A 26,875-nucleotide genomic window follows, 5' to 3' on the forward strand; every position below is an offset into this window, starting at 1 on the left:
AAATACATATCTTTTTATGATTACAGAATTACAAACATAATTCTGTATTCAAAGAAAAAGTTCCTTTCTCGTTCTTAAACAGTTTATTCAGATAAAAAGTAGCAGAGTAAAAACAGCTCAGGAGATTGTTTTCAGTGAATTGTGTCTTTTTCCTTCAAGAGTACATTCATAACATGACTACACTTAACCAGCTACTTCTCCACTAAATTGCTCTTTCAGTGTTTCACGTGTGTGTCCCGTTCATGTTTAGAATCCAATTTTCTAATCTATTCAAAGAAAGCACATCCTGCCACATGACATCAAACAGTGAGAGGCTGTGTATCTCATAGTAACACTTACCAACAGTGTGCCTGTAGGAAAAATGTATTATTCTTTTTCTATTTTGATTCACTTGAAAAGTGAAAATATGACATTCTGGATTTGTTCTTCAACTGAATAATATTAATTTAGACATTATCCTCTAAAACAATAAATAAAAATACAAGTTTGCACAAACAGTGGTAAAATGATGAGTAATGTCATTGGCCTAAAGATACATGACTACTTCATTTAACAAGGAGTCCCTTAAGGTTACTGCTTGAGGACATTGTTCCTCTGCTCAGTAGTTGCCACACAATGTAACTGTCATATTTGCATGTAATCAATGATCACTGCACTGCATCCTCAGGGCAGATTTGATCTCCGTTCATAATAGAACAAACTCGTCCAAGCTGTTGCAAGTGTCGACTCTCTTCCGCTCATTCTTCCTCTGGATGTAGGTAAATTTGTTGGTGGGTGTATTGCTTCCCTCCTCCTCCTGACTATGTCCTTCAGCAAATATAAACATGGGGTACGTCTCTGCGGATGTGGAGACAGCCTGAGGGGAAAGGGAATGAAAAATAACTCAACCAGTCTAGGGAAAATCCAGTTTCAATCTTTCATTTTGTTAAATTACATCAGCTACCTCGTTAACAACTCTGCGCAGCGATTCAAAGTCCTTTTGGCCTTTAGCGTAGAATCCTATGGTGCAGCTGGGGTCCATGCGAGAGAAAGACATTTTCCTGGGATATTTACAGTGAAACGACTGCAAGTGGTGTGAAGAGGAAATAAAAAAAACAATGATACTAATCAGATAACGGTCTCATTAGAGTCAGAGAAAATATTGCTGATGTGGATGTTGTCGCTCAACATTTATTCTCAATGACTGAGCGTATCCGTCAGTGGAAGAAACTAAACAGAAAGCTAAAAAGGAGAAATAGTACTTCCTCATACCACCAAGGGAAAGTTCTCCTTTGTTATATCCACTGTGGGCTGACAGTAGTGAGGGTCCAAGTACAACAGATGGTCATCTTTAGCAAAGCAAGAAAAAAAAAAGTGAAAGGACTGACATCAAACAGCTGAGCACAATGACTATGAGGTACACTGTACTGTACTGTACATACCTTGGAAGCCAACGAAGAACAAAGAGTGCTTTGGTTTGCCCCCAATGATGCCAATGCAGCATTGTAACTTCAAGAGTTTCTATGGAAAAAATATGAGGAATAAGTTTTTATTCTTTGTACTTGAAACTCACTATTTTTTGGCTTGTTCTCAGCTTTAGAGAGATAATTCTGTTTTCATACAACAGAGAATGCCACAAAGGAAGTTGGTGGTTTATAACAACCACACTAAGCAGAGAGCAAAACCTACAGTTAAAAAAGCCTTATTTGTACATTCTGCACATTTGAAGTTGTACTAATTTTTTCGGGGAACTCCCCAGAAACCAAACGAAGGTCCCAATTTGAGAACCACTGATTTAAATTGCTTAGTTTACATGGAACGCACATAGGCGTGACTGCATTAAATACTGTTTGTGTGTGAAGAACAGGATCAGGATACTTTGACACAAGCGATGTAGGCAGGATTGAGATCATGTCCTCCAAGTCGCACAGGAACCAGGAGGATGATGGACTTCCAGGGCTGACTGGTTGCAGCAGAGCTCCCAGGGAGAGGCTGCTCACACAACTTCTTCACATCCTCTATGTAGACTGGACACATAAAGAAATAAAGAGACCGAGGCACACACATGAAAGACAAAAAGTCAGTGTAGTCAAATGAATCCAATTATCCCCATTTCAGTCAAACTTAAGTTCAAAGCAGCTCTACTGTGTTTCTGAGCACAGCTGCTTTGCTGTGCCCGTCAGAACAGAGGGAACAAATACACCAATGAAATAAATGACTCACTGGTGCAATCTTGTGCAACATACACAGCCAGATTGGGGAGGTCCACTGATGCTGCCACAGCTTTCCTGAAACAGAATCAAACAGTGTTAAAGTAGGATGTTATATGACTAACTGAGCTGGTGTGTAATCACTTCAAGTCTCACCGTAGGATGTGTGCCACAATCGAAGGGCCGTACCAGTCCCCAGCCTTCTTCCCTGAGCTTTTGCCCAACTCCACCAGCTGATGTATCCCAAAAGGGGCTGTGGGATGGTCTGCAAACCATGACACCACCCTTCTGTGTGTGGACTCCATGCGTCTATCCAGGAGGGAACCCAAGCTCAGTTTTCGACCCCTCTTACGGGGCCCTTCTTTTAGGTTGTGTCCATGCTCTGCACCGGCTGTGGGGCGAATCTCTGGTAGATCCATGTCATCTTTGACCACATGGTGGCTCACAGACCAAGTCCAACCTCAAAATGACATAATGAAGGTAATATTAAGTATTGTATAGTGTTAACTAAATGAAATAAAACTCAAACTAATAAAACTCTTCTTGAAATTGGACAGATTTACTTTTTTTTCTCTTCCAGGGAACATGAAAAAACAGATGGAGTACAGCTTATAATATTACTATTATTTAATTACTGGGATGAGCAATTTCTTTTAAGTTACAGACTTACATTCAGTTGTGAATCCCATCACAAAAATATTGTATTGATTCTCTTTATTAGTAAAGTTACAATCTTATTAATAATTTTGACCATGGGTAACTTCTGGCTAAGTTCAGCAAAGTAACTTCTGTAAAATATATATATATTTTTTTTCTTTTGATGCAATGACACCCCAGAAAATAATTTTGTACATGTGTGAATTGTTGTCTTTGTTCTCTGATACCCAGCTTTGGCTGAAAGTTTGCCACTTGCAACACTGGAATTAACATTTCAAAATACTTATGTCTCAACATTTACTTAAATGTTGTATGCATTTTGAAGCCTACTTGCACCTGTATTCACTGTAAACATGTTAACACAATGGCAATGGTAGTTACTTTTCAATTACAATACATTAGTTACATTGTTACCAATAATGTCCCAGAATTCTTCATTCCTGTGGGATCAGACAGTTCCTATGACAGTATTTTTCACTACTACTACTACTGTGTGTATTCACTCTCTCAGATAGACAGGCAATATTGCAGCATGCCTGTGTGTGTTGTCACCTTGTGGCATCAGGTGTAGGAGCAGGCCTTGTGCCAACAGCATCTGCCCCGTGCGTAGAACACAACCCCAGCCGCTGTCAGTGGTCAGAGAGCAGCTCCCCAGCTGAGGGAAACCCCGTCTGTACGTCAACCACATGAGAGATGCAAAGGAGCGACGGAAGCTCTCTCTCTCCCCTGACATAGTTACAGAGCCCAAGTTAAAATTATCCCCTGCTTTTAGAAATACATGAATGAGATAAATTCAGAAGCTAGGAGGGCCTACTGTTCAAATGGTCCCCCTAGCTTTGAAGCAAAGAAAAACCTCACCTTGATCCTTGAGCTCATAGGAATTTCCAAGCATGATGACAGGAGAGCTCTTGCTGAAGTGGGATTTCTGCTTCAAGGACCAGCCTGATACATGTGAAGGAAAAAGAGAAACAATTTAATCTCAGAAAAGAAGAGAGAACAGATAGATCTGCTCTTATCACACAGTAACAATAAAGACTAGCTACAATGTCAGATAAGTAAAACAGACCATATTTGACACTGTTCCATGCTGAGACCAATTTGGATTTGAGTTTGCCTCTGTCCTCTGTCTCTCGGTCCTCCCTGCTCACTTCAAGGCACTGAGGCCCAGCAGAGTCAGAGGAGAGGAAAAGCCAGTCGTCCATATGGTCATCTGCAGAGGGCTGGTCTGCACAGCAAGCTGAGGAGGTGCTGGGATTCATAACAGCTGGGGCTGACCGAGATTGAGCGTGAAAAATTGCTCCTTAGCGCCATAGCAGCCTGTGCAGACACACACAAGTAGGAACATGAAAAAAAAAACCCAATTCTCATTATACATGTGACTCAACAGATGATGGAGCCACTTTCAGTAAATGACATTATTTTGTCTTGAAACAAATACCTTGTGGCACCTAGCTGGAACTGATGTGGTTAATGTTAAGCACAGCAAAGTCAATAATTCTCCATGACAGTGAGGAAAGAAGGAAACCATGTGACTGCACCCTGTGACTCAAGGAATTTCAGAAATGCCAGTTTAGCTGCAGCAGGAGAGGTGCTGGATCCTATTCCTCCCCATGTTAGGCCTGATGTATCTAAAATATCACCTTGGAGATATGGGATGGTGGCAACAAGGGACACTCGCATATTCAAAAACACAGTGTGTGCAGTTACACGGGTATATACAATATACATCAGTAGGGTAATACGTAAAAACATATCTTGCAAATGTATAACATGTCATAATAAACCGTGTATCAAAAATGTTTCCCATTTGAAAATATAGTTTAAAACTGAATTTAAAGAATTATATATGTGCAAAAATGCTGAATTTACTGTGTAGCTCTTTTGTACACAAACATGCTTCTTTATTTTATATTACACAATAAAATCCACATTCATGTAACTTATCTAAAAACCTAAAATGACGAACTTTTTCAAAATGTTTTTAAACTGCTGGTAAAACAAAATGGTTATTTGTCCTTTTTTTTACATGATAAATTGATTGATGAACTAATGAAATATGGTAACTGTATGATATACATGACATTTATAAGACATAAGCTACTAAAACAAAACTTAGTTAGAATACAAAGCAAAACATCAACAGAGCCGCCATAAAAAAACATAAACTGTATATTTTACAACCTCTACCCTTCGTATGACTTTTCAATAACATTACATACTACCAACTAAATATAACTCAAGGTCTGCAAACATTTTGTGAGCATAAATATCACCTGTGTGCAAATTCTCTATATGTCATTCCCAGCCTTTCACGTCTGAGCATCGTACTTCAGAGCTCTTATTGAATTATTAATGCGAGACATTCTTCTTTTTACCTTCACTCGGGCATTATCATTTTTTCTCCTTTAATAAGAGAGAGACTTTGGTTGAATTTCACTGAAGAAGCCCGTCTGTTTCTCGTTTCATTGGCATCAAAGAAACTGCGCTTGATCTTCTCAGCGGAGTGGGTCAATGATTTTGTACCGTCTTCCTGTTTATACAGGTCACGTGTTGGCACCGCTGTGATTGGCCAACAGATGACCAATGATAATAGGCCCCCACACAGTCCCACTGCGCGCCTCCCAGACGCTGTTTTCACTTCTATTTTCATTACAAGTCTGTTCTAAAAAAAAAGTCAGACAAAACTCCGAGGTGTTTCTTTGCATTTTATTACATTTCTGCACTATAGGCCTTTTTGCATTGGTTTTTCACAACGGTGGCTTGTAAATATGTAGCACTGTTATGGACAACAACAGTCAGAGATTGTTGTTGTTGTTGTTGTTGTTGTTGTACAAAAACACTTGGACAAAGATGGACATGACAGCAATATCACAACTTCAGACTCATGGAATGACAGTGTCAAAACTGCACACAATGGGATAGCCACACACAGATTTGGTAGACTTCTCAGTCTAGATGTAAAATTCTTACATTTCAAAATGAACCAATTTCAGTAATAAAGCAGAAATTCACTATCTGATGACATATAAAATACATTTGAATAAATAAAAAAGTTTAATAAATAGAAAAATAACAAAGTAAATAAATAAAAGACATGTAAATAAAAAATATTTGACACCAAATAAAGTGCAATTTTCTCACATCACACACAAAACACTGGTGTTTAATGTTAAAACATCTGGCTAATGTCTGTTTAAACCACCACATCATAATGGATAAAATAAAGACTCTTTAAGCTAAGACTCAGGCTGCAAAACTCTTCTGAAATTGATCTAAATGTCTTCATCGACAAAATAAATTATGCATCAGAATTATAATGTATGAGATGGAAAGTTCCACAGACAGAAGACATCAGATTTCTAATTAAATCTAACACTAATCAGTGATTTAATTTCATGAGCTGACCTTTTTCTTGTAACTCAGGAGCTCTCTTTTGGTGTCATGTGATGTCGTCCACAAGGTGGCAGCCTACGACAAGTCTGAGCCTGATGTCCCAAAACTATCAAGATCATTTTAAGTACACACACAAGAACAAACAGGACCTCACCATCAAGATGCTCTCAACAAATCTAATCCTGGCTTCGTGTATAGCCTACTACTATATCACTGACAAGGGTGCTCAGTTTTACTGGAACTGGGCACTGTAGGTTTGCATATTATCATACATTTAACTGTAAACAAACAAAAAATCACATTATCCCTAAATAAAAACATTGGCATTTTCCTTCACACGTGACATTATACAATATACCGTACGTCTGCATAAATAGAAAAGAGTGAGTGACAGAGCATTTCTAGCCTATTCTCCATTAAGTGCTAGTTTCATTATGGTTTTTGCGCACTTTTTGTCCTCTTCACCATCTGAACACACTAATCTATTCACCTAGTAGCCAAAAATATATAATTGCACATTTCACTACGATCAATGGAGACAACTTTTAAAACAAAATGTGTTTGCTTGGCTTATTGCAACCCTTTCCTTCATCCTCTTTTCTTGTCTACAGCAAAATGTAAACTTAGTAATTGGGGACACCAAAAGTGGTATCATTAGCACATTGCATAGTGTCCCTGTGCAAGTTCATCTAATCTACCTTGATTCCACTGGGATTCAGCCCTTAAACCGATCTGAGAGAAAACCAGCCGATTCACCCTCTAACTCCATCACTGCAAGCATTTTGGTATCTTTGTCCAGTTTCCATAAGCAGTTTGTTATATTCTTCATTACATGGCAAGTCTTTCTGTGCCTAAACGCTTTTGTAACTAAACGTTGTGGCAATACAGTATGTGTTGTACTTTTACAATTTCAACTGAACTAAATGATGGCACTAGAACTGATCTGGACTGTGAGTAATGCCCGTTTATAACAGAATCCTGCCTGTTTATACGTAGATAACAGTATGCCTGCGGTCGGTTGAAAAGTTGTTCACAGTGTTCACTACCTTAAGGTCTGCTTTATATTTTCTCTTTAAATATTCTTTCATTTTCCATGTACAATGCCAAACATGCATTAAGACATATGCTTTTTTTTAATATATATACAACACATTGTGATGAACAGAACATACACGGGCCTACATTATGATACCATGTGCACACATTTTCCAACTGATGCTTCTTTGTTCTTGATCTTTTTTTTTTGTCTACATGTCACATGTCATCTATTTGGTGTTTTTTTCTTCAGGCATTTATGTTTTCACTTCATTCAAAGGTGTAAAGTCAAGTTGATTCATGATATGTCAGTATGACGCTACAGTAAAAGGCATTGCATGGGAGAGTCTGACCCTTTCTGAAGCTCCTTTATCATGAATGGTGCTTAGAGCTGCGAGCGTTTCCCTTATCTGATTGGACGGTGACAGCACTTGGTGAGGATGCTGTCTGAGCCCCCCGACGGCCACTTCCCGTCGAAGCCTCTGGTTTTCCTGCTGTGGTTCCCCGCTTCTCCTCACTTGACTTGGAGGTGTCTTTTGCCTTGGTCCCCTCTTGTGATCCCCCCCCTTTTATGGGTGCGAGTACTGTTTTGGCCACACTCGTGAGTTGAGTAACAAAGCTGGCTTTATCCCCCGGAGACACAGGGCGTGACTTGCTCGAGCAGGGTGAGGCTGCATTAGAGGAGGGTGACATGGGATTCTCTTCCAGGACCTCCAGATGTGCCCTCTCCTCTTTGGCCCCACGATAACTGCTTGACACCTTCTCCACCTTGGATCTGGGTGCAGCTGGAACATGGGCCGCAGCTTGGGTTTGAACCTGGGTCGGAACCGGGGGTGCAGGTCCTTTAACCTTAGACGTCTCAATTTTTTTATCACTACCACTGATGCCTCCTTTCTCCTCCGTCTCTGTGCCTTTACGCTGCTTGGTTTGCTCTGGAGTTGATTTCTGCATGTTACCTTTCTCTGGACCCCCAATGCCTTTTGCTTTCTCCACAGTCTTCTCCAGAGCTTTACTTGCAGAGCCACTGTCTGTCTTTGCATTCTGCTTCGCACTATCTTGTTGCTGCAGGCTCTTTGATGTGACTGGAGTAGAGCATTTCTCACTGACTTTACTCTTAGAGACTGTTGCCTCAGAACTCGGAGTGCTTGCACTTGGAGGTTTGTCCCCAGGGCTGGACTTGGTCTCTGAAGTGGACTGAGCCGGAACTGAACTAGACTTGGTCTCCACTGCAGCAGCACTTACGTTACTCTTTAAAGCCTCAGCAGTGGATAATGTTTTACTTGTGTCAACAACATTGGTCTTGGACTCAGCTTTAGGCATTTTGCTCTCAGTTTGGGACCCAGTGAGCTCAGATGCTGTTGTTTGAGTATCTTTCTCCCTCGATGTGAGCATTGTGTCACGGCTGAGTGGTGACTCCTGCCTTCCCAGCCTCCTAACAGGCTTCAGGCCTCCAATCTCGCCTCCCATGGGAGGAGAAGGGGAAGACGATGATGAAGGAGATGGCGGAGCGGGTCCATTCTCTCCCTCCATCTCAAGCAGACTTTGCAGGCTATGCTCACAGTGGAAGGATTCTCTCCTGTAGTCCCCATGTGTCACCTCCAGGCTGTGCTTGCGTAATGACACTCCACCTGTCAGAGGAGAGGGTGACGATGATGATGAAGAGGAGGAAGGCAGAATAGGTGCTCCTAGCTTCTCTGCCGACTGCACTCTTTGCAGCAGGGGAGATCTAGGGGGCTCAGCGCTCTTGGGACGAGGGCGGGCAACAGGAGGCGAGGAATGCAGCTTGGCAGGAAACATCTGTGTGGTGTTGGAGCTCCCTACAGTGTGGCCGCTGAGAGGCGGGGGAGAGGAAGTGGTTGGGGAGGGGGTGTGAGCTAGGGGGGACAAAGGGATGTTGCCGGCAGATTTGCAGCGTGCAGAGCGGTATTGGCGGTGAAGTTTGGGGGACAGGCCATGCAGAGAGCTGGGCCTCATGTGGTGAGAGGCTGCTGGGGAGTTAGGGGTGCTGGATGCCGGAGAGCTGCTCTGGGAGGAGTTGCCTGAGGAGAGAAGAGGAAATAAACTTTAAAGTTTTTGATCACAATATCTCAACATTGTATATTTGTGCAGTCAGGAATTTTTTTCTCACAGTAAAAGGCACTGATGTGTTTGAGATTATATAAGACAAATGATAGGAGCAAGACTGAAAATCAAGAATGGCTAAAAATGTTACAGACTTTAATATACTGCATTTGTCTTGTTTTTAAAATATATCATCGCAACTAAGTATTGTTTTCTTGGCCTAGCATACACGTATTCTAGGCCTTCCATACTGACCCAGGTAAGGGGATTCGAGAGTAGAGCGCAAACTCTGAGTGGGTGAGCGGGCGGAGAGGCTGTGGGTGGGGGAGCCGGGTAGACTGTCTCCAGAGGACAGAGAGCGATTTAACGAGGAGAGGCTCCGGCTGGTGTGGAGCAGGTTGGACTGCTTGGTGATTTTCCTGAACAGGGAGCTGCGCTTCTTACTGAAAGAAAGAAAAAATGATATAGTGATGATAATAAAGGCATATTAAAACATTAAATAAAAAGTCTTGTCTTGTATTATGCAGTAACGCACTCTTGTCCCTCTTTGGCTCCTGTTCTCTTGCTGCGCCGTGCCATCTTGGATTTATAGCTGGACTTGCGGGCAGGACCCACTTTTATAGAGGTGTTCTCAAAGGGAGTAGTTGTAACTGTCACCTTGTTTCCACTCTGAAGATGATATATATTTAATTGACTCATGTTATTTTATTAGCAAATTTTATCTGAAACATCTTTAAAAAAATAAATTAGATAGACAGATAAATAGATCTCACCTTCAGGATGAGCTCCACCACCTCTGTATGGACCAGACCGTGGACTGACTCCCCGTTTACATGAGTGATGAGATCACCTGCACTAAGTCCAGCCTCCTGGGCGGGGCCGCCATCCTCCACATGCTGTGAGTAGAACAAATTTAGAAACAGATTTAGCCACTTGGACAGAAAAGCTGTTTATCTGTGTGTTGAAAATCAACAAAAACTCAACAAAAACAAACAAAATGATAACTATGGCAGTAACAACAACAAGTTCCACAATCAAAAAGATGAATCACACTGTGCTTATAGTTCGAAACATGTTGCTATTTCTGGAAAGGTTGGCAAGCATGTTTCAAATACCCATTCTACCTGGTGTTCCACAGGGTTCCATACTTAGACCTCTCCTTTTTCATTCAGCCAAATTGTATAACAAAATGGTGTATAATTCATTACTAAAGCACTCTGAGCTGTACTGCATATATGAAAGGTTCTATACAAATAACTTTTATCATTATGATTAGTTAACATATTTCTTTTATAAGTTTGCAAAGTAGAGCCACTGAGAACTCTGCATACTGTAAGCTCTGCTCTCTCACCCAGACCATGTGATGTACACTGTAGACATCACCATCTCCTATGTAGACTCTGATTGCGCGGAGGGTGAAGCCATACTTCTTCCCAGAGCGGTAGATGGTGATTGGAGAATGCAGTACGTTGACCATTGGAGAGTAGTCTCGGCTGGGAGAAGAGTCACGGGAGGAGGGGTTGGACGAGAGGGAGCGAGGAGACATGGGGCTTGCTAGAGGGGAGGCTCCATGTTGCTCCACTGAGGAGAGAGGGTTGGAGTTAAGGATACGGTACAGGATTTATTTCTATGATATGTTTTTACAGTTAATTTGCTAATGCAATATGATACATGCCTTTACCTGCAGGAATGATGACAGACAAAGCAGTAGCAGAAGCAGATTTGATAACTTTGGTTCCTGGTCGTGAGCTACGTTTTTCTCCATCAGCTGAGAGCTGCTGGTGGCGAACCCTCCGCAGCACCAGGTCAGTGGTGGCCCCACGGGGCCCCTGTGTGTCTGGAAGTCCCAGAACAGTAGCACTGGCTGGTAGAGGCAACGATGCATCAGCAGGTCTCAAAAGCTTATCTGTTGCATGGTGGAGACATGAAACCCAACAGTAAATAAATTCTCCTTACATCTCTTGTGATCGAATACAGGTTTAGAGTCACAAATCAAATTGTTCAGTGACACTTCATCCCTTCTTACCTCCGGCTGTGAACCCATTGCTGTCTTTAAGGAATGTTCTCAGATCACCTTGAGAGGAGATGGCACCCATGGCTCCTTCCAGGGAAGCCCCCCTGGCCTTCACTGAAGGCTGCCTGCTGGGGACAGGCAGCTCAGAGTCGACCTCCAGAGGGGAAGCCAAGCGGTGTGTATCCATGAGGGCAGAGAAGCGTCTTCGGGCCCCCGATGGTGGGCTGGAGTCGCTCTCAGTGAAGGAGGACTCAGAGCAGGACAAGCGCTTCCTGAAAAAACACAAAGAAAAGATATGAATGGAACCCTACAGCCAGTGTGAATGTCATTTAAAAAGACAGTTAACACCAAAACACAATACAAGTACGTTTTACTTCTTACTCAGAATGCTATCCATATTTCCAATCAGATAATTTTGGATATACTGTCAGTGGCATTTTGTTTGTGGAAATCTAATCACCAAGAAATTACGTCTGAAAAGCATACACATATTTCTCCTAACAGATTTAATTTCAATTTTATTTTACATTAGACCTTCTAAAATGGCTTCTCCACTATTTTTTGTATGCTGCACTCACATTTCAGGTGATCCAGTCCTCCAGCTCTTGTCCCTGAGAGTGAGGCTACCCAGGCTTTCCCTCTTAGCCACTCGATCCTCCCTGGGGACCTTGTGCTCTCGTAGAGTCACGGTGGGAGGTTTATGCTCCAGCTGAGACAGATGCTCCATACTGCTATACACCTGCAGGTCCACACAAGGAGACAGTCACATTTTTTTTGGAAATGATTGTATTGTTATGTGGACTGCTGAGTAACCATGGCCATTTTAACACCTCAAACATTCCCTTTCTAGAAAAAAATAGAGTAAGATGCAGGTCTGACCTTGCTGAAGCGAGGGGAGCAAGATGAAAAGCGATGTATCTCCACAGGCTCGTCATCATTGGTATCGTCCTCATCATATGACTGCACATGATGGTAGCGCTCAGAGCGGGCTGATGAGGAAAGGTAACAAGATATTATTGCAATGGGCACAAATTCAGTGAGCAGTGGTATTATCTTTCTCTCTGTGGTTCTTTCTGCTGATCTCACTGCTCATACTAACACACATAAAAAGCTACAGACACTGGCCCACATTCCATGAGACAGAAGTACTCACTGTGCACTTTCAAGTTAACCTACATTCTGCAAACTCATGCTGAATTTACACTAATACCTGCCTCTCTGCATTTACAGTGCTTATCATGGTCGGCGTGAGACTTAATGAGGGTGTTGTGGTGACGACGGTGATGATTCATAAAACCCTGAGCTGTTTGGATGAATAAAAATGTCCTGAGTTTAAATGGATCTGTGGTGTGTGCCTGCAATGTAATTTTTATAGAGGATCATGGATTCCCAACAGTGGACTTACTGTCAAAATAACTAGTGTCTTCCTCTGACTCGAGGTGAGGAATAAACTCTGCCTTCTGTCTCAGCAAGCTGTTCCAGTCCACCTCTGTGAAGAAGGGGTGCTGCTTCACTTCAAAAGCACCACCTAGGGGGCACAGGAAGGGAATTAGAGAGGTGTACAATATATAAGGAGAAGGAGAGAGGTTTAAAGACAGATAGGTAATAACTAGAGCCTCGAAGGAAGTAGAGGTACTTTGACCCTGACAGAAGTTGACTTACTTGGGTAAACTGAATCTGTATGCCTACATGCAGGATAAATTATTTACATAGTCAGCTAAAAGTAATAGATAGTTGAAATGACTAGAAGTAACAGATAAACAGTAGTTAGCTAAAAGTAATAGTTGAAACAGCTAAAAGTAAAAGATGGTTGCAACATCTAGCTTCTGCTGTTAGTAGTACGAATGGACCGAACCAAAACGTCCAGTTTAAAATAAATTCAAATTAACACATTTGAAACATGATGTTGCTTAAAGGGCACTTGAGTTCATCTGACAGGCCTGTGGGGTTATGTCTGAAAAAGAAAGGTTGGGAAACACTGTCCTAGGTGACTGACCTGTGCCCAGTCGAACCAGTGGATTCGTCTGCAGGAGGGAGGAGATCAGGTGCTGGGCGTCAACAGGGAGAGCCTCATCCCCTTCAGGCCACACTATGTCATCTACAAGATACAGCAGAGTGAGGCCGAGGACATTAGGGAATACATTTTTGATGTAGAGGTGACGAAAGTGTGAGAAAGAGGGGAGGTGAAAGACAAGAGGCAAGAAAGGATGGGTACAGTTACCATTTGGTTGGTCTATTAGCAATGTACAGTGTGTATATACTGCACTATATATCCATCAAAAAATAAGGATCCCACTCAGACCCTTGATTCCTCACCTGTAATGACCTGTCCAAACAGCTCCTCTGGAGTGTCTCCAAAGAAAGGCACGCAGCCCACCAGGAACTCATACAGGATGATGCCCATAGCCCACCAGTCCACTGGCTTCCCATAACCTTGACGAAGAATAACCTCCGGAGCAATGTACTCTGGAGTTCCACACACCTAAAAGAACAACAATAACACTTTAGCTGATCAGATTTTTGAAGAAGCCATTACTTTGATTTGTTTGTATAAAGGTTTGTGAATTTTCACATTTAATTTATAGTAGGAATAACAGAGATTATGTAGAGTTCACTCAAATTCACACTAAGATTATTCTAAACCAGCTAGTAATACCAGATTACTTTCTGCCTGGTATAAAACTACAGTATAGTATAGTTGTAAGTGGTAGACAGTTGACACTGAGCGAGGGGCACTTGTGCAGGGAGCATGCACATTTTAACCTAGCCAAGTAAATCACTGCAGAAATGCCAAGACAAGATGAAAGCCCAGGTGAGCGTTTTCATGTGCAGATGGGTATGCTCTGAATGCACAACACATTTCTGGCCACAATGCACGCACAAGAAATAATGAGGCTTAGATTCAAAGCACAAACACTGAATGAAAGGCTTGAGAAAATAAACCTTGCCTACAAGAGAAATGATTATAATGATTGAGGAAATACTGGCCTATTGTTCTGCCAACTGTTAACGGTTTCATTTTTTTCATGCTTCAGATATGCCTGGCACACAATGACAGAGAATATCTTTGCATAGAAATGAAGACATCAAAGGACATTTCATATTTAATCTTTGCTTGGATCATACTGGGGTTTAACAGTCTGCACTGTAATACTGCCAAAAAGACAGCTATATTGCACATAATAATTTGATTTTATTTATATTATTTTTACCTAAAAGTCCAGGTAAATTAAAATTACTTCAATAAAAATCTATAAGGTAAAAAAAATACATTTGAATTGGGATTTGAGTATACAGTGTAGTGGCGATGTTCTAATTTGCATGTTGTCCTTGTCATACCTGTTTATCCAAAAACTCCCGAGTATCCTTCTCTATGTGTCCTTCATACAAATTGGTGGTCAGACTCATCAGACCCATCTTAGACAGGCCGAAGTCTGTCAGCTTGATGTGGCCCATTGAGGTAATCAGGAGGCTGAAAATAGAGACAGTATAATTTAAGCTCAAACTACACAAGCCTAATTTATATTATTTTGAAATAGCAATGTAATAGTAATAAAATAGATTGTGTCTAGCAATGTATTGTCACAATTTGTATGATGTTTTTGCAACAGTTTGATTAAAACCTATTTCTGTCTTACTTGTCGGGCTTGAGATCACGGTGGACAATGCCATAGTTGTGTAAGTACTCCAGTGCTAGGACAGTTTCTGCAAAGTACATGCGTGCCATCTCCACCGGCAGAGCCCCGATGTTCTTCAGCAGAGTGGCACAGTCTCCACCTGCCAGCAGAATACATTATTTGATTAGTCTTGCTGCTGACATCAGCAATTACCATGAATGTGTCCTGGTACCTCTTGTCCCAGACCATTTTCGTTTCCATTTAGGCTGATGAACAACATGCACAACAGAACCACATGCTTGAATTAATGAGGTTTTTGTGACTTAACTTCTGTGAATTATGTATGATTGTACTTAGTCATTCCTTATATATTCAATGATATCTGGCACATTAGTATATACTTCATTTTCACTGGGCAGCTGGAGTATATTCATGACACTGAATATAAAAACATATGAACAGCTTATGCAAAGGCTCAGATCATTCAAGTACCAATGACGTAGGCCTATTATAACATAGATGTACTTGTCAGTCACTAACTTTGGTCCAGACTGAAATATGTCAACAACTATTAGATGGATTGACATGACATTTTGTACAGACGTTCATGTCCCCTCCAGGATTAACTGAAGTAACTTTGATGAATCCCCTGACTTCTCATCCAGCATCACCATCAGGTCAAAATTTTTATTTGTCCCATCAGCCTCGGCTGTAGTTTGTGTTTAGTGGTAATTAGCAAATGTTAGCATGGAAATGATACATGTGACATCAGACATCTATCAAACTGCCACTGCCAACTAAACTGTGCAAAGATTTAATACTTATTTTTTGTTTTCCAAGATCTTTCTGGAACTGTTTCACTACCACCCACAATTAATTAAAACACTCTTTGATTGGCTCCTCCATTTCAATTGTGCATTGCACTGTGGGAGAATAGTGTGTGTCAACAGCACACACAAAAATCTTTTTTTTTTTTTTTTTTTAGTATTTAGATTGATTGTATGCATATGTTCTAGTTTGGTTATACCTAATGTTGGCACTTTTCCAGTTTGAATACACTACAGACTCAAAACTTGTTTAGAACTGGTATGTAGTATGGATTTATATCCATATTCTCACCTTCAACGTACTCCATGACCATGCAGAGGTGCCGACGGGTTTCAAAGGAACAGAACATGGAGACGACGAAGGGATTCTCTGCAAAGGTAAGGATGTCTCTCTCCACAAAGGCCTGTTGGATCTGGTTCCTCAGGATCAGGTTCTGTTTGTTAATCTTCTTCATGGCAAAACGCTGACGTGTCTCCAGGTGGCGGACCAGGTACACAGCGCTGGTACAAACAGAGGCACACATTATTTTCACTTTCTGGCCTCTGTGTTGCTTGTAAAGTCTATTAGTGTCCATGCCTCACTAACAGATGTAAAAATGAGTCACTTGCATGTCAACACATGGTCATTAGTGGAGTAAACAGGACGTCCTAATGCTGCACTCACCCGTATGCTCCGTTACTGATCAGCTTGATGGTCTGGAAGTCTGCTTCCCCTGGTGGTTTGATTGCTCTGATCTTACCCTATGAATCAAAGATCACAATACCGTGATTAAACATGATCAAAGACAAACAAAATTGCTTATGCATACATTAATAACTTAATCTCTTAACAGGTGCGAAACAATTCACTCTATCTTTGGTGATACACATCTCAGCAGGGAGAGGCTGTTTAGATTCAAATCGTCTGTACTGATAAGTGTAAAGCAGCTTCTGTTCTGCTCTGTACCCCCTCCCTCTCCTCTATGTTTATCTACTTAGCTTAATTTTGGAAGTTGGAGGCATGCCTAATGTTAGAAGGATGGCTCACAGATTCAAGGAGAGGGGTATCCTGTTTTTGTGCTTCAGCATATTGTAGCTAAATTAAATGGATAAAAGCATGTATGCCAAGTCATTAGCAGATGAAGCAGACATTTCCAATGAGAGCAACAAGGAGCTCATGCTGTCAAAGGAAGGAAAAGGGCGGATGAATGTAAGGAGCACTGGAGAAATGACCAGATTGCAGATGATCTTGAATCTCACCTCTGTCGAGTCATCAGTTTCAGGTGTTAGCGGTCCCTCGCTGTCATAACTATCGAGGTTTACCATCTCTGATGACAAACACATGTAAATCAGCTGAAAGTTAATTTATTTTCCAGATAGTTAAATCTGTGTGTTGCACATAGTTTCTGTCTCTCACCTTCAATAGGGTCTCTGGTCAGTCCAAGCTGGCTGATGATGTAACGAGGAATGTCAGTTTTCATCAAATGACCCTCCTTGGCGTGGTCCTCCGCTGCCTCCAGCAGATGGTAGAACTCCTCAGGGTTAAACTCCTGGAAAGCAAAGTGTCAACACATTCATCTTCAGGTGACTATATCCCTGTAGAATCACCCCGACTGACCCTAGCAGTTGTTCCAGGAATTGTTTCTGGAAGACAACGCCACTTGGGATTGAACCCGACATGTTGTATTGCAGAGGAGGGTTATATCCATCGTACCACTGATGCAATTTGGGGAGCACTGGCTGCTGAGCCAAACCTGGTAACAATGTCAAAAAAAATGTGCAATGGATAACGACACACTGTAATCCAAATGCAGTGACATGCAGAAAATGAGGGTGGAATTAGATTGATGAATCAATTCTCCGTGTCACTGTTTCAGCTGTCGGTCATAATCAAAAAAACTGCGTCAGTGTGGCATGACTCATCGAGGGGGACACAAGATTGATACACAGTTATGAAACACAGTCACACTGGGTTACCCAGACACACACACACACACACACACACACACACACACACACATACACACAAACGTAGGCATCCTCCAGCTTTAAATGACACCATGGTCACAGTCTGTCTGAGTCCGACTAGAAGGCAGCTGAGCAGCAGGGGCCCGCTGCCTGGTATTAGTAGTACTGTGGCAGAGCAAAATTTAATCTAAATGCAAATGTCTTCACCATCTAGACAGACTGGACCAGCTTTTTATACTTAAGAGTTTAGTGTTTGCTTGTTTTGATTTTCTCCCCCTGCTGTGTAATACATCGGAGTGCTTAAATGTTTATAATGGGCTAACAAATCAGTATCTGTTCTCATGTTTATTTAAAGAAAATCAATTTGTCTTAAGTCACAAGAGGGATATGAACTGTGAAATGATTTGTGATGAAAGTGGGGCTGGATGAGGATTGTGAACATCCCAGCAGAGTTTTGTTAATGATGGATAAAGACTGTTTATTTGTGTTATCTTACAAGACACTCCAGAAGCCTGGCAGGTCGAGAGATGATGATGAGGAGCTTCTTCACCAACTCTGTGACGAAGGCTACTTCAGAGCTCTCTGAACGCTCCCAGGCCTGGCAGAGAGGGACACATACATGCAGACAGAGAGGTAGAGAGATAATACATGAAGATATATGTTAACATTTATAACATATTATAAAAGCCATACAAAAGTAATACACAGACAGAGCACTACCATACTGACACATTCGGTCAGTTCAAAGAGAAACAGAAAGGCAAAGTGACAAAGGCTGAACAAGCATTCAGAAAGCTGTGAGATAAAAGAATATCTGATCACAGCAGATACAATCAAACTAAAATCAGGCTACCAAGAGAAATCACAGCGATTTCATCAAGCCGTCAAAATGGCGTTGTTGATGAAACTCCCTGATACCCGTTATCTGCTCTGGCAAATCACAAACACAATTAGCCTCAATTTACTGCAGCTGTTTCAATCTTATCTCTCACCAAAGGCATCAAACATTTGAATGAAATTAGAAGGTTTGAGCTGAATCTATCCATCAATAACCTTCCACGGCTTCATATCCAAACTAGCAGAAGATAAATGTATTTGTCTCTGTGTCTGCTTTGGTTATGATTCATTTTATAGTTGTCATCTAACACATGCTCTTTACAAATGAAATTAAAACCAAAACTATAGTGTTATGCAAATTAGGGCTGGGTATCATTACACATTTTTTCTTACTTGTGGATACCTGAGTTTCCATATCAATACCTAAATGATGCAATTTCAATACCTTACTTTGAGATATAATCATATTTTTCAAAACTTTGAAAAGAACTAAATAATAATAAAATTAGCAAAGTTTTTAATTCAAACATATTTGACTTTGACATATTTTATCATCAATCATATCATATAAATCACATACAATATATCATATATTTGAACTCTTTAGCTTTGCCAACTATGTTCAACTATGTTCACTAGCTAGTCGCTAACTTTGTCTGTCTGCTGTTTGGTGCTGGGCAGGTCGTGTAAACAGTTTTTTATCAGAGCTTTTTCGGCTGAAAACAGCTTTTTCACTCACATTATGAAGCAGCTTCTCCAGATTCTCCTGCAGCTCAAAGAAGTAGACAGACGTGATGAGGCCCTCGCAGGCTTTGGTCAGGCAGTCTCTGGCCAACTCTGCGATCTGGTGGTGGATGAAGCTGAGGACTCCGTCAGCCAGAGGAAGAACATTTTCAGGAGAGTAAGCCTGGATGAACTCAGCCAGCCTCTCCTCCATCTGTGCTGTGGCCTGATGGCATGAGATGACAGGACCAATATGTAAGGTCAAAGAGAAAAGATGTGCAGGAGAAAATGGTGAGAATAGAGTGCAGTTGCAGAGATTAGGTTTAGAAAAGATTGAATTTCTTTCAAAGACTCAGAAGTATAAGACAGAAAGTTCAGAAAGTTATTTAATTCATGACCCAGACAGTGTGGCTGTGCTGGTTTACACTTCCATTGAATGTAATTCTTTTCCATTTGACTTGTGTCAGAACAAGCCCAAAGAGCTTTTACCTCGGATGAACTCCAAAATATAGTGCCCAATTTCCTAAGGCTAGATTTTTATCACTGTAGAAGCTTTCAGCCCATTTCCTTTTGATACCAACCTCAGCCCGCCAAGAGAGTGAAAGGGAGAAAAATGAGGAAAAGAAGAAATCACTTTTGTTTCACCGTTCATAGCTGTGGCTTTTATAAATGCAGTGAATAAACGTAATATTTTCTCCGACAGGGTGAAAGGTGTCGCAGTGTCATGTAATCTTGTTTGCTATGGTTTAGCAGCTCCCATACCTATTTTAGATGCATGATATCAAACCATCATTTACACAAATCTCTGAACATATTTAATCATAAATCATTTCCCTTTTCAGATCTGACTTTATGGGATTAGCCGTAATAGTTTATGGGATTAGATTAATTTTTGTGGATTGAAAGATTGATTTAATGCTCTGTAGACTTGCATATTTTTATGACATACAACGATATCTATCATGAAGCAGCTTTGTATGTGTGTGTGTGTGTGTGTGTGTGTGTGTGTGTGTGTGTGTGTGTGTCCCACCTTTGGAAAGCGCTCCTTGTACACATGGTTCATCATGACTATCTCATTATCATAGCAGGAGGAGGAGCGTCCTGGGCTGGAAGGTAAAAGAGAAAGAAATGGAACAGTCAAAATGATTTTGGCTTTTCCACCCAAAACACTGGACTGAAATCAGTTCTATATATTAGGTTCAGTAAGGAACATGTCTGAAAATGCTTAAGATTAGATAAATGCTTAAAAAACAATACAAAATAGAAAGTTACTACTTTAAAATAAAAAGAGAATGACATAGAAAATGAAATCGAGAACATCATTAAAAGGAAATTTCAACAGGAGGTTATATAAAAGCAATAACAAGATCAACCAGGGGCAACCCCTGTAAATCTGCTTTAAAAGAGGATAGTGTTTTTGGGCAGCTGAAGCTGCTGTTTAATCTCATGGGTGCTGCTGCTGACCTGAGACTGCGGGAGCGTGGGCGCATGTGGGGAGAGCAGCGGCCCCCATCATCATCTGTGATGCTCTCAGTGCTGCCAAAGTGCTTGGATAAGAAGTGGAGCTCATCCATGGTGGGCTGAAAGGGCAGCTGGTGCAGCCGCTCCTGAGAGGAGCTTGACGACTGGTAAACGTAGCGATAGAGGAGGAAGAGGAAGAGGAGGGGAGGTGAGAGCGCAGGGTGGAGGAGGAAGAGGAAGCAGACGAGGACGGGGAGAGGAGGAGAAACAAGAATATTAGAGTGGTTGAAGTGAAAGTTGGAAGGATCAGAAAGAGAAAGTGCCAGAAAATTCATGAGAACAAAATATGACCAACTGCTTATAACAGCAACTGTCCCCCTTATTTATCTGCCTCTGACTGTAAGATGATAAGTGAAGCAACTAATATATTACATCATCTCTGAGAGTTAATTATCACAGTATTTTGTACACTACAGTTGTCATTTCTTGTGGACTTCCCCAAAATACAACACACACACACACTCTCTCTCTCTCTCTCACACACACACACACACACACACACACACACTCTCTCACACACACACACAGACACACACACACACACACTCTCTCTCTCTCTCTCACACACACACACACACACATACACACACACCAAATCTCATCACCTAATTTGCCTTCATCAAAGCAATGACACCTGGACCTCCTCACTCACTTTGCTAACTGAGAGATCGATCACTGATCCATCACAGGTGACAGACTAATTGAAAACAGTCAGACTTAAAAGGGTGGATGGAAACTCCATTTTTCCTTGTCTGTTTCATGCATGTCAAGGCTCTGCACTGTATTTAAGTTGTTCTGCCTATCAATATCTCTATCCACTTTCTTAGTAAGAAAGTGTATCAGGAAGTGCTGATCTGTTAGATGCTTTGTTAGCATATTTTTTAGTGTTTTTGCACCGTTTTTCCCTGAAAGCATCACCAGGACTGTGACATCTATTCCTTGGATTTTGGATGAGGGATTTATCTTTAAACTCATAGTTCACCTGGATTATGACAGCCGAACAGAGGACATTGTTAGGATAGATTTTAGAAATGAAAAATGAGGGTGACATGTCTCCCATGTTCACAGTATGGCCTGTGCTCAGTTTCAGAAGGTCAAGCAGAGGCGACTTTAGTGTGGTTACAACTGAAAGAATACATTTTGGGGAATACGCTTATTCACTTTTTTTTGCTGAGAGTTAAATAAGAAGATTGAGGCCAACCTCATGGTTGTACAGTACATATAAAGCTGGCAGCTGATTGGCTTAGCTTGACAAGCTAACTAATCTCATTTGTTAGAGTGTAAAAACAACACCTTACAGTTTTACAGGGGGTTATGGGTTAGCTGTGTCTTTGTGCTAAGCTAACTGTCTACTTAGCAGTCTCATATTTAGTGCACAGACTCACAGCAACAAAATGATTAATGAGGTATTAAGGCATTAAGGTAAGAATCTGTGAGATTTGTTCGCAAGTGAAGGTTTTGCTGGTAAATTCAACATACATGAAACCATGGTGTCATTCAGTGATAGAATTCGTTGTGTGAAAATGTTTTAGATTATTACTTTAAACGAAACAGGAACTTCAGGAGCAGAAAGTTATCTGTTCAGGGAGTTGAAGGAAGCACTGGGCACCACAGCTCAGCCTGATTCATAAAAGCATAAAAGTCTAAGCATTAATTTCAATGAAATATCCTGTTTCTAATGATAGTATCTGGATATATTTAGGCCATGGTGAAATTACTGTGGAACAAAGTGTGATCTATCTCATAGCAGCGTCTCCTCTTTATGCCACGTTTCTCATATCCCTCTCATCCCACTGGCCTGGCACTCATCATTTTCCCCTCCTCTACTCCTCCATCCATCCATCTAACCCTCCATCTAAAGCCAGATGGAGAGTAGGAACCAGGCCTCTGACGTTATTGTTACGCAACAAGACACACTAAAAGGCACTACAGAGAAGTGGAGACCATGGTGGAGATGGACAACGTTGAAATGTATTGTGTGTTTTAAGTGAATGATTTGAAGACTGATGATGAAGCTTTGTATGAACTCTAAACAATAAATAAATACAATTGAGTCTTAGCATGGTCAGAATCTGTCAAAAGATGCAAAAGCAGGCTCTAGAGCTTACATCTGTGCCAGTTTCAGTTATTTATGTCAGTGGTTCCTGACACCACCAGTCACCATGGAATTAATTATAACCTGTATGTTATTTAACACTATTAATTATATAAAATTAGAGGTAGTTACAAGTTTGCATTTGTACTACTACCAATTAGAGTGGCTGCCAATGGATGTTCCAACCATTTATCCATTACTTTTAGCTAACTACTTGTTATATTTTAGCTAGTTGTTGCTATCATTTAGCCATTACTTTTCACTAACTATACTTCACGTGTTCAGTCATTAACTCTCTTTAAGCTAACAATTGCAACTGTTTGTTATTTTAGTTAACTATTTCAACTTTTCCAACTGTTTATTTGTTACTTTTAGCTTATTATTGTTTAGCCGTTTACTTTTAGCTAACTATATTGTCACTCTGGGGTGCCCTGCTTGGGATTAACTGATTTAGGTGATGAGAAGGAAATTAAGTTACTTACTGTTGAGCTGGGAGTGTTAGTACCATACCCAGAAGAGGGCAAAGATGCTAAAGACCAGCGGCGCCCATCCGCTCTGCAGAGAAGAAAATATGTAACCATAATATGTTAGTATATACTATACATTCATTCATTTTCCTATAATATCCAGATCATATTAGCTTGGCTGTATTGCGTTTCTATTTTTAACATTCCACAGACTAAAAAATATTTTATTGAGCTGAAATGAATCACTATACCCCACCTATGGCTATTTTTGCTGCCTGTGAAATAATAAATGTGCCTGTAAGACAAAACCCTGACAACCTAATCTCACATGCTACTTGGACCCATCTCAATTTCAGTGGCACAAAAAAAAAAAATATATATATATATATAAAAATATTCAGAGGGTCAGTGACTTATATCACATCAGGTTTGTACCGGGAGCCTTCCTTAGTGAGGACAGCAAAGGGACTCAGATTCATTGTGCCTCTGTGTGCCTCAATCGCACAGTGACAGGCAGGCAGACAGATCTGATAAATGAGGACAGAGGATTTACAGGAGCACCAGGCTCCCAGAGCCTCCAGTCCCAGCACAGTGTCTGACTGAGAAGAGGTAAATCTAATTGGCCCTCTTCACATACATCTCTGCCTATGGAAGGCTTGAGAGCGAAGCCTCGCTCTTGTTAATACTACGACCAGACCATTCTTTTAAAGCTTACACTATTACACTCACTTTGGCTTCTCTTAAATACAATCTTTTTTAATAAAAAAAATCATAAATCATTCACATTCCAATTTTCTTTTCAAACAAGGATTTATAAGTAAGCAACAATACACAGTGTTCTGACATACACAAACATCATGGTCCATTTGTGTGCGTCCACTATTTTCTATATTGACTTGAAAATTACTCCCATTTACGAATGTATTGATCTGCTGCCATAACAGCTTCCACTCTTTTCCTTTCAGGATTTCCACTAAATTTCTGAACCCGGCAGCAGGGATTTGCTCCCATTCAGCTGCAACAACATTAGTGACCACTGATGTTGGGTGATAAGATCTGGCTCACAGTCACTGTTCCAGTTCATCTCAAAGGTGTTGGATAGGCTAGAGGCCAGGGCTCTGTACAGGCCAAGGTCTTCCGCACCAAACTGGCAACACCATTTCTTTATGGGCTTGGCTTTGTGCGCGGATGTATTGTCATTTTGAAACAGAAAACGACCTCACCCAAACTGTTGCTGTGAAGTTTGAAGTACACTATTGTACACTATTGTATGCTGCAGCATTAAGATTCCACTTAATTGGAATTGAGGGGTTTTAGCCTGAACCACAAAAAACAGGCCCTGACCAAACATACACAATAGTATGTGGACACATACTTTAATACAGTGTATGAATGCACAAACATAATTAATATATATTATATTAAACCTTCTAATATAAACTCACATGTAAAAACACATTAATGTGAACAGATTCACACATTCATGGCCATACACACACCGACACACACGACCCTCTTGCCTCCTCACTAGAGTAGCGTGAATAAACACAGTGGAACTGCCAATGTAATGGCTTGGCCCTGTCATACATGAGTCAGCCTGTTACGCTGCGAGAATCTGCGAGTGCAGCGAGAGGCTCCCTGCTCCCCAGGATGTGCGAGATCTCGCACAACAACAGATGCAAACTTCTTCTGTTCTCTGATGCTCACTTCTTCCAGCTCCTCCCCTCCCTTTGTCTCACGCTGACTTGACTTCTGACTGTGTCTTACCTCTTCTGTCTCACTTTCTGTCCCTGTCACATCTCTAGCACAGACACAAGCAAAAGTAAATATGTGTAATCACACTCAATATATGTAGTGCCATAAAGTAGTGACCTTCTGGAGGAGGCAAACGAGAAGTGTGCTGGGTTGCTGGGGGAGAAGTTTCGTGGGCTGTCCAGAGGGCTGCTTCCTGGTGGGACAATAACACAGGTACACAGAATGAGACACAAGAGAGGAAGATAGTGGTGTGACATACAGTAATAAAGCCATTTTATTCTAATTATGAGCACAGGAAAACCAAAGACAGTTTACAATTTCTTACCATGTTTTCCTCTTTTCCCTGAAAAGTGTAGCACTGAGGCCAACTCGTCTGAGTCTGTGGTTCAATAGGGCAACGTGACTATTCATAATCATTGGGTAAGGTTTGAGGGGATAAGTTCAAAGTGTGAAATTGATTTAGATTTTCTTTCCCAAATCATTAAGGCCTATCATTGATTTTTAGACTGATAAATGCGTTATAGTCTGCACTTTTCATTCATCCTGCCTTGTTCTGTGGACAATAATGTGGGTGTGAAATTTGATTTGAGGCTTCTTCATAGATGAATGAATTCAATCAGTAAATTTAAGGGAGCAGTCAAAGTAAAAAAAACTGCACAATCTACATAACCTCTTCTTCTATCAGTCTCCACAGTTTTGGGATCAGAAAGTAGGAGGCAACCCACCTATGAGCACCTTACTCAAGTCCTGGTCATTTTCAAAACCAGCTCAAAAATGAGTCAATGGAATGCCTTAGCTAAAGACACTTAAGAAAGAGCCAACTATTTGCACCAACTCTATTTTATATCCAGCAGTATTGAGTTAACTACAGTATAGGAATTGAAAATACCAAAGTGTAAAGATGACACGTTGTGATTTTACAGAGTTGACTATTTCTTGGCTGGACGCAGAAACATCCTGGAGACTACACTCATTGCTAACCCTGTAAGACCACAATAAGTCATTTTTAAACTTCATTTTTATACAGATTAAACAAACAAGATATAGTATGTTAATATGTTAACTACTAGGCAAATTTTGTTACCATTTGACAGAACCAGGCTAGCTTTTTCCCCCGTTTCCAGTCGTTATGCTAAGTTAAGCTAACCAGCTGCTTTGTTTCTTTTATTATATCTTATACTATTTTTATAGTCTTATTTCTTAAACAATTTTACTCTTGCAAAACACTTTGTATCCTTGCTCTGTGAAAGGTGCTATATTAAATCAACTTTACTTACTACTTACTCACTAAACATTACTGACTGTATCTTCAACATCATACAGACATGAGAGTGGTATCAATCTTCTTGTCTAACCCTATTGTATGTCCCAGAATATGAAACTATTTCTTTAACTGGTGAGATTTTGATTATTCAGTCCATTCCAGTAAAAATAACCTGATAAACATGTTAACATTTTAAACTGGTTGTTATTCTGAAGGAAAACAGATGGGCCAGAAAAATATACATTTGACAAAAGTCAAGAAAATGATTATTCACAATCCAATGGTTTAAAAAATATATATTGATCATTACAAGGCAACTTTAAGACACCAGATAAATGTGCTCAGGTCCCACAAGAGTTGAAACTTCTCAACTCTTTCTTTCTTTAATGCACAAGATGGGAGTCCAAGTGATTAATAATTTAACTTCCCTGGCACCAACAAATGGAAAAAGCCAAGCTCATAGCTGAGGTGTG

At 40.8% G+C, this 26,875-nt stretch overlaps 2 protein-coding genes across 4 annotated transcripts in view; both read right to left on the minus strand.

Annotated features, from left to right (window-relative positions):
- Positions 1-161: 161 nt before the first annotated feature.
- LOC137168595 (cysteine protease atg4da-like) lies at positions 162-5,371 on the minus strand. 3 transcript variants are annotated; one of them, XM_067571268.1, is made up of 12 exons: positions 5,222-5,371; positions 4,285-4,304; positions 3,913-4,163; positions 3,705-3,788; positions 3,399-3,572; positions 2,346-2,649; positions 2,203-2,267; positions 1,858-2,006; positions 1,422-1,500; positions 1,252-1,328; positions 944-1,063; positions 162-856 (listed from the first exon to the last, which is right to left on the minus strand). In XM_067571268.1, exons 3-12 carry the CDS (start codon positions 4,103-4,105, stop codon positions 686-688), a joined length of 1,416 nt encoding a protein of 471 aa, XP_067427369.1. In that variant the 5' UTR covers positions 4,106-4,163; positions 4,285-4,304; positions 5,222-5,371; the 3' UTR covers positions 162-685. The 3 variants fall into 3 exon arrangements, with proteins under 3 accessions (XP_067427369.1, XP_067427367.1, XP_067427368.1); XM_067571266.1 differs by lacking the exon at positions 4,285-4,304; XM_067571267.1 differs by lacking the exon at positions 4,285-4,304 and having other exon boundaries at positions 3,399-3,567; positions 3,700-3,788.
- A 167-nt stretch (positions 5,372-5,538) lies between these two features.
- The window catches only part of LOC137167908 (microtubule-associated serine/threonine-protein kinase 1-like), a 49,472-nt gene continuing 28,135 nt past the window's right edge, over positions 5,539-26,875 (minus strand). The window contains exons 4-27 of the mRNA XM_067570253.1: positions 25,256-25,331; positions 23,399-23,471; positions 20,765-20,925; positions 20,331-20,406; positions 19,317-19,526; positions 18,237-18,338; positions 17,190-17,322; positions 17,033-17,100; positions 16,458-16,534; positions 16,086-16,294; positions 14,988-15,126; positions 14,689-14,821; positions 13,666-13,831; positions 13,346-13,447; positions 12,755-12,877; positions 12,229-12,338; positions 11,928-12,088; positions 11,362-11,621; positions 11,017-11,241; positions 10,687-10,916; positions 10,109-10,231; positions 9,871-10,004; positions 9,591-9,778; positions 5,539-9,313 (exon numbers count right to left, since the gene is read on the minus strand). Coding sequence (XP_067426354.1) covers positions 7,647-9,313; positions 9,591-9,778; positions 9,871-10,004; positions 10,109-10,231; positions 10,687-10,916; positions 11,017-11,241; positions 11,362-11,621; positions 11,928-12,088; positions 12,229-12,338; positions 12,755-12,877; positions 13,346-13,447; positions 13,666-13,831; positions 14,689-14,821; positions 14,988-15,126; positions 16,086-16,294; positions 16,458-16,534; positions 17,033-17,100; positions 17,190-17,322; positions 18,237-18,338; positions 19,317-19,526; positions 20,331-20,406; positions 20,765-20,925; positions 23,399-23,471; positions 25,256-25,331 — 4,946 coding nt within the window. The 3' untranslated portion in view covers positions 5,539-7,646. The remainder of the gene's footprint in view (positions 9,314-9,590; positions 9,779-9,870; positions 10,005-10,108; positions 10,232-10,686; positions 10,917-11,016; positions 11,242-11,361; positions 11,622-11,927; positions 12,089-12,228; positions 12,339-12,754; positions 12,878-13,345; positions 13,448-13,665; positions 13,832-14,688; positions 14,822-14,987; positions 15,127-16,085; positions 16,295-16,457; positions 16,535-17,032; positions 17,101-17,189; positions 17,323-18,236; positions 18,339-19,316; positions 19,527-20,330; positions 20,407-20,764; positions 20,926-23,398; positions 23,472-25,255; positions 25,332-26,875) is intronic.

Source organism: Thunnus thynnus, chromosome 17, assembly GCF_963924715.1.
Source record: "Thunnus thynnus chromosome 17, fThuThy2.1, whole genome shotgun sequence".
In the NCBI taxonomy this organism is placed as follows: Eukaryota; Metazoa; Chordata; class Actinopteri; order Scombriformes; family Scombridae; genus Thunnus; species Thunnus thynnus.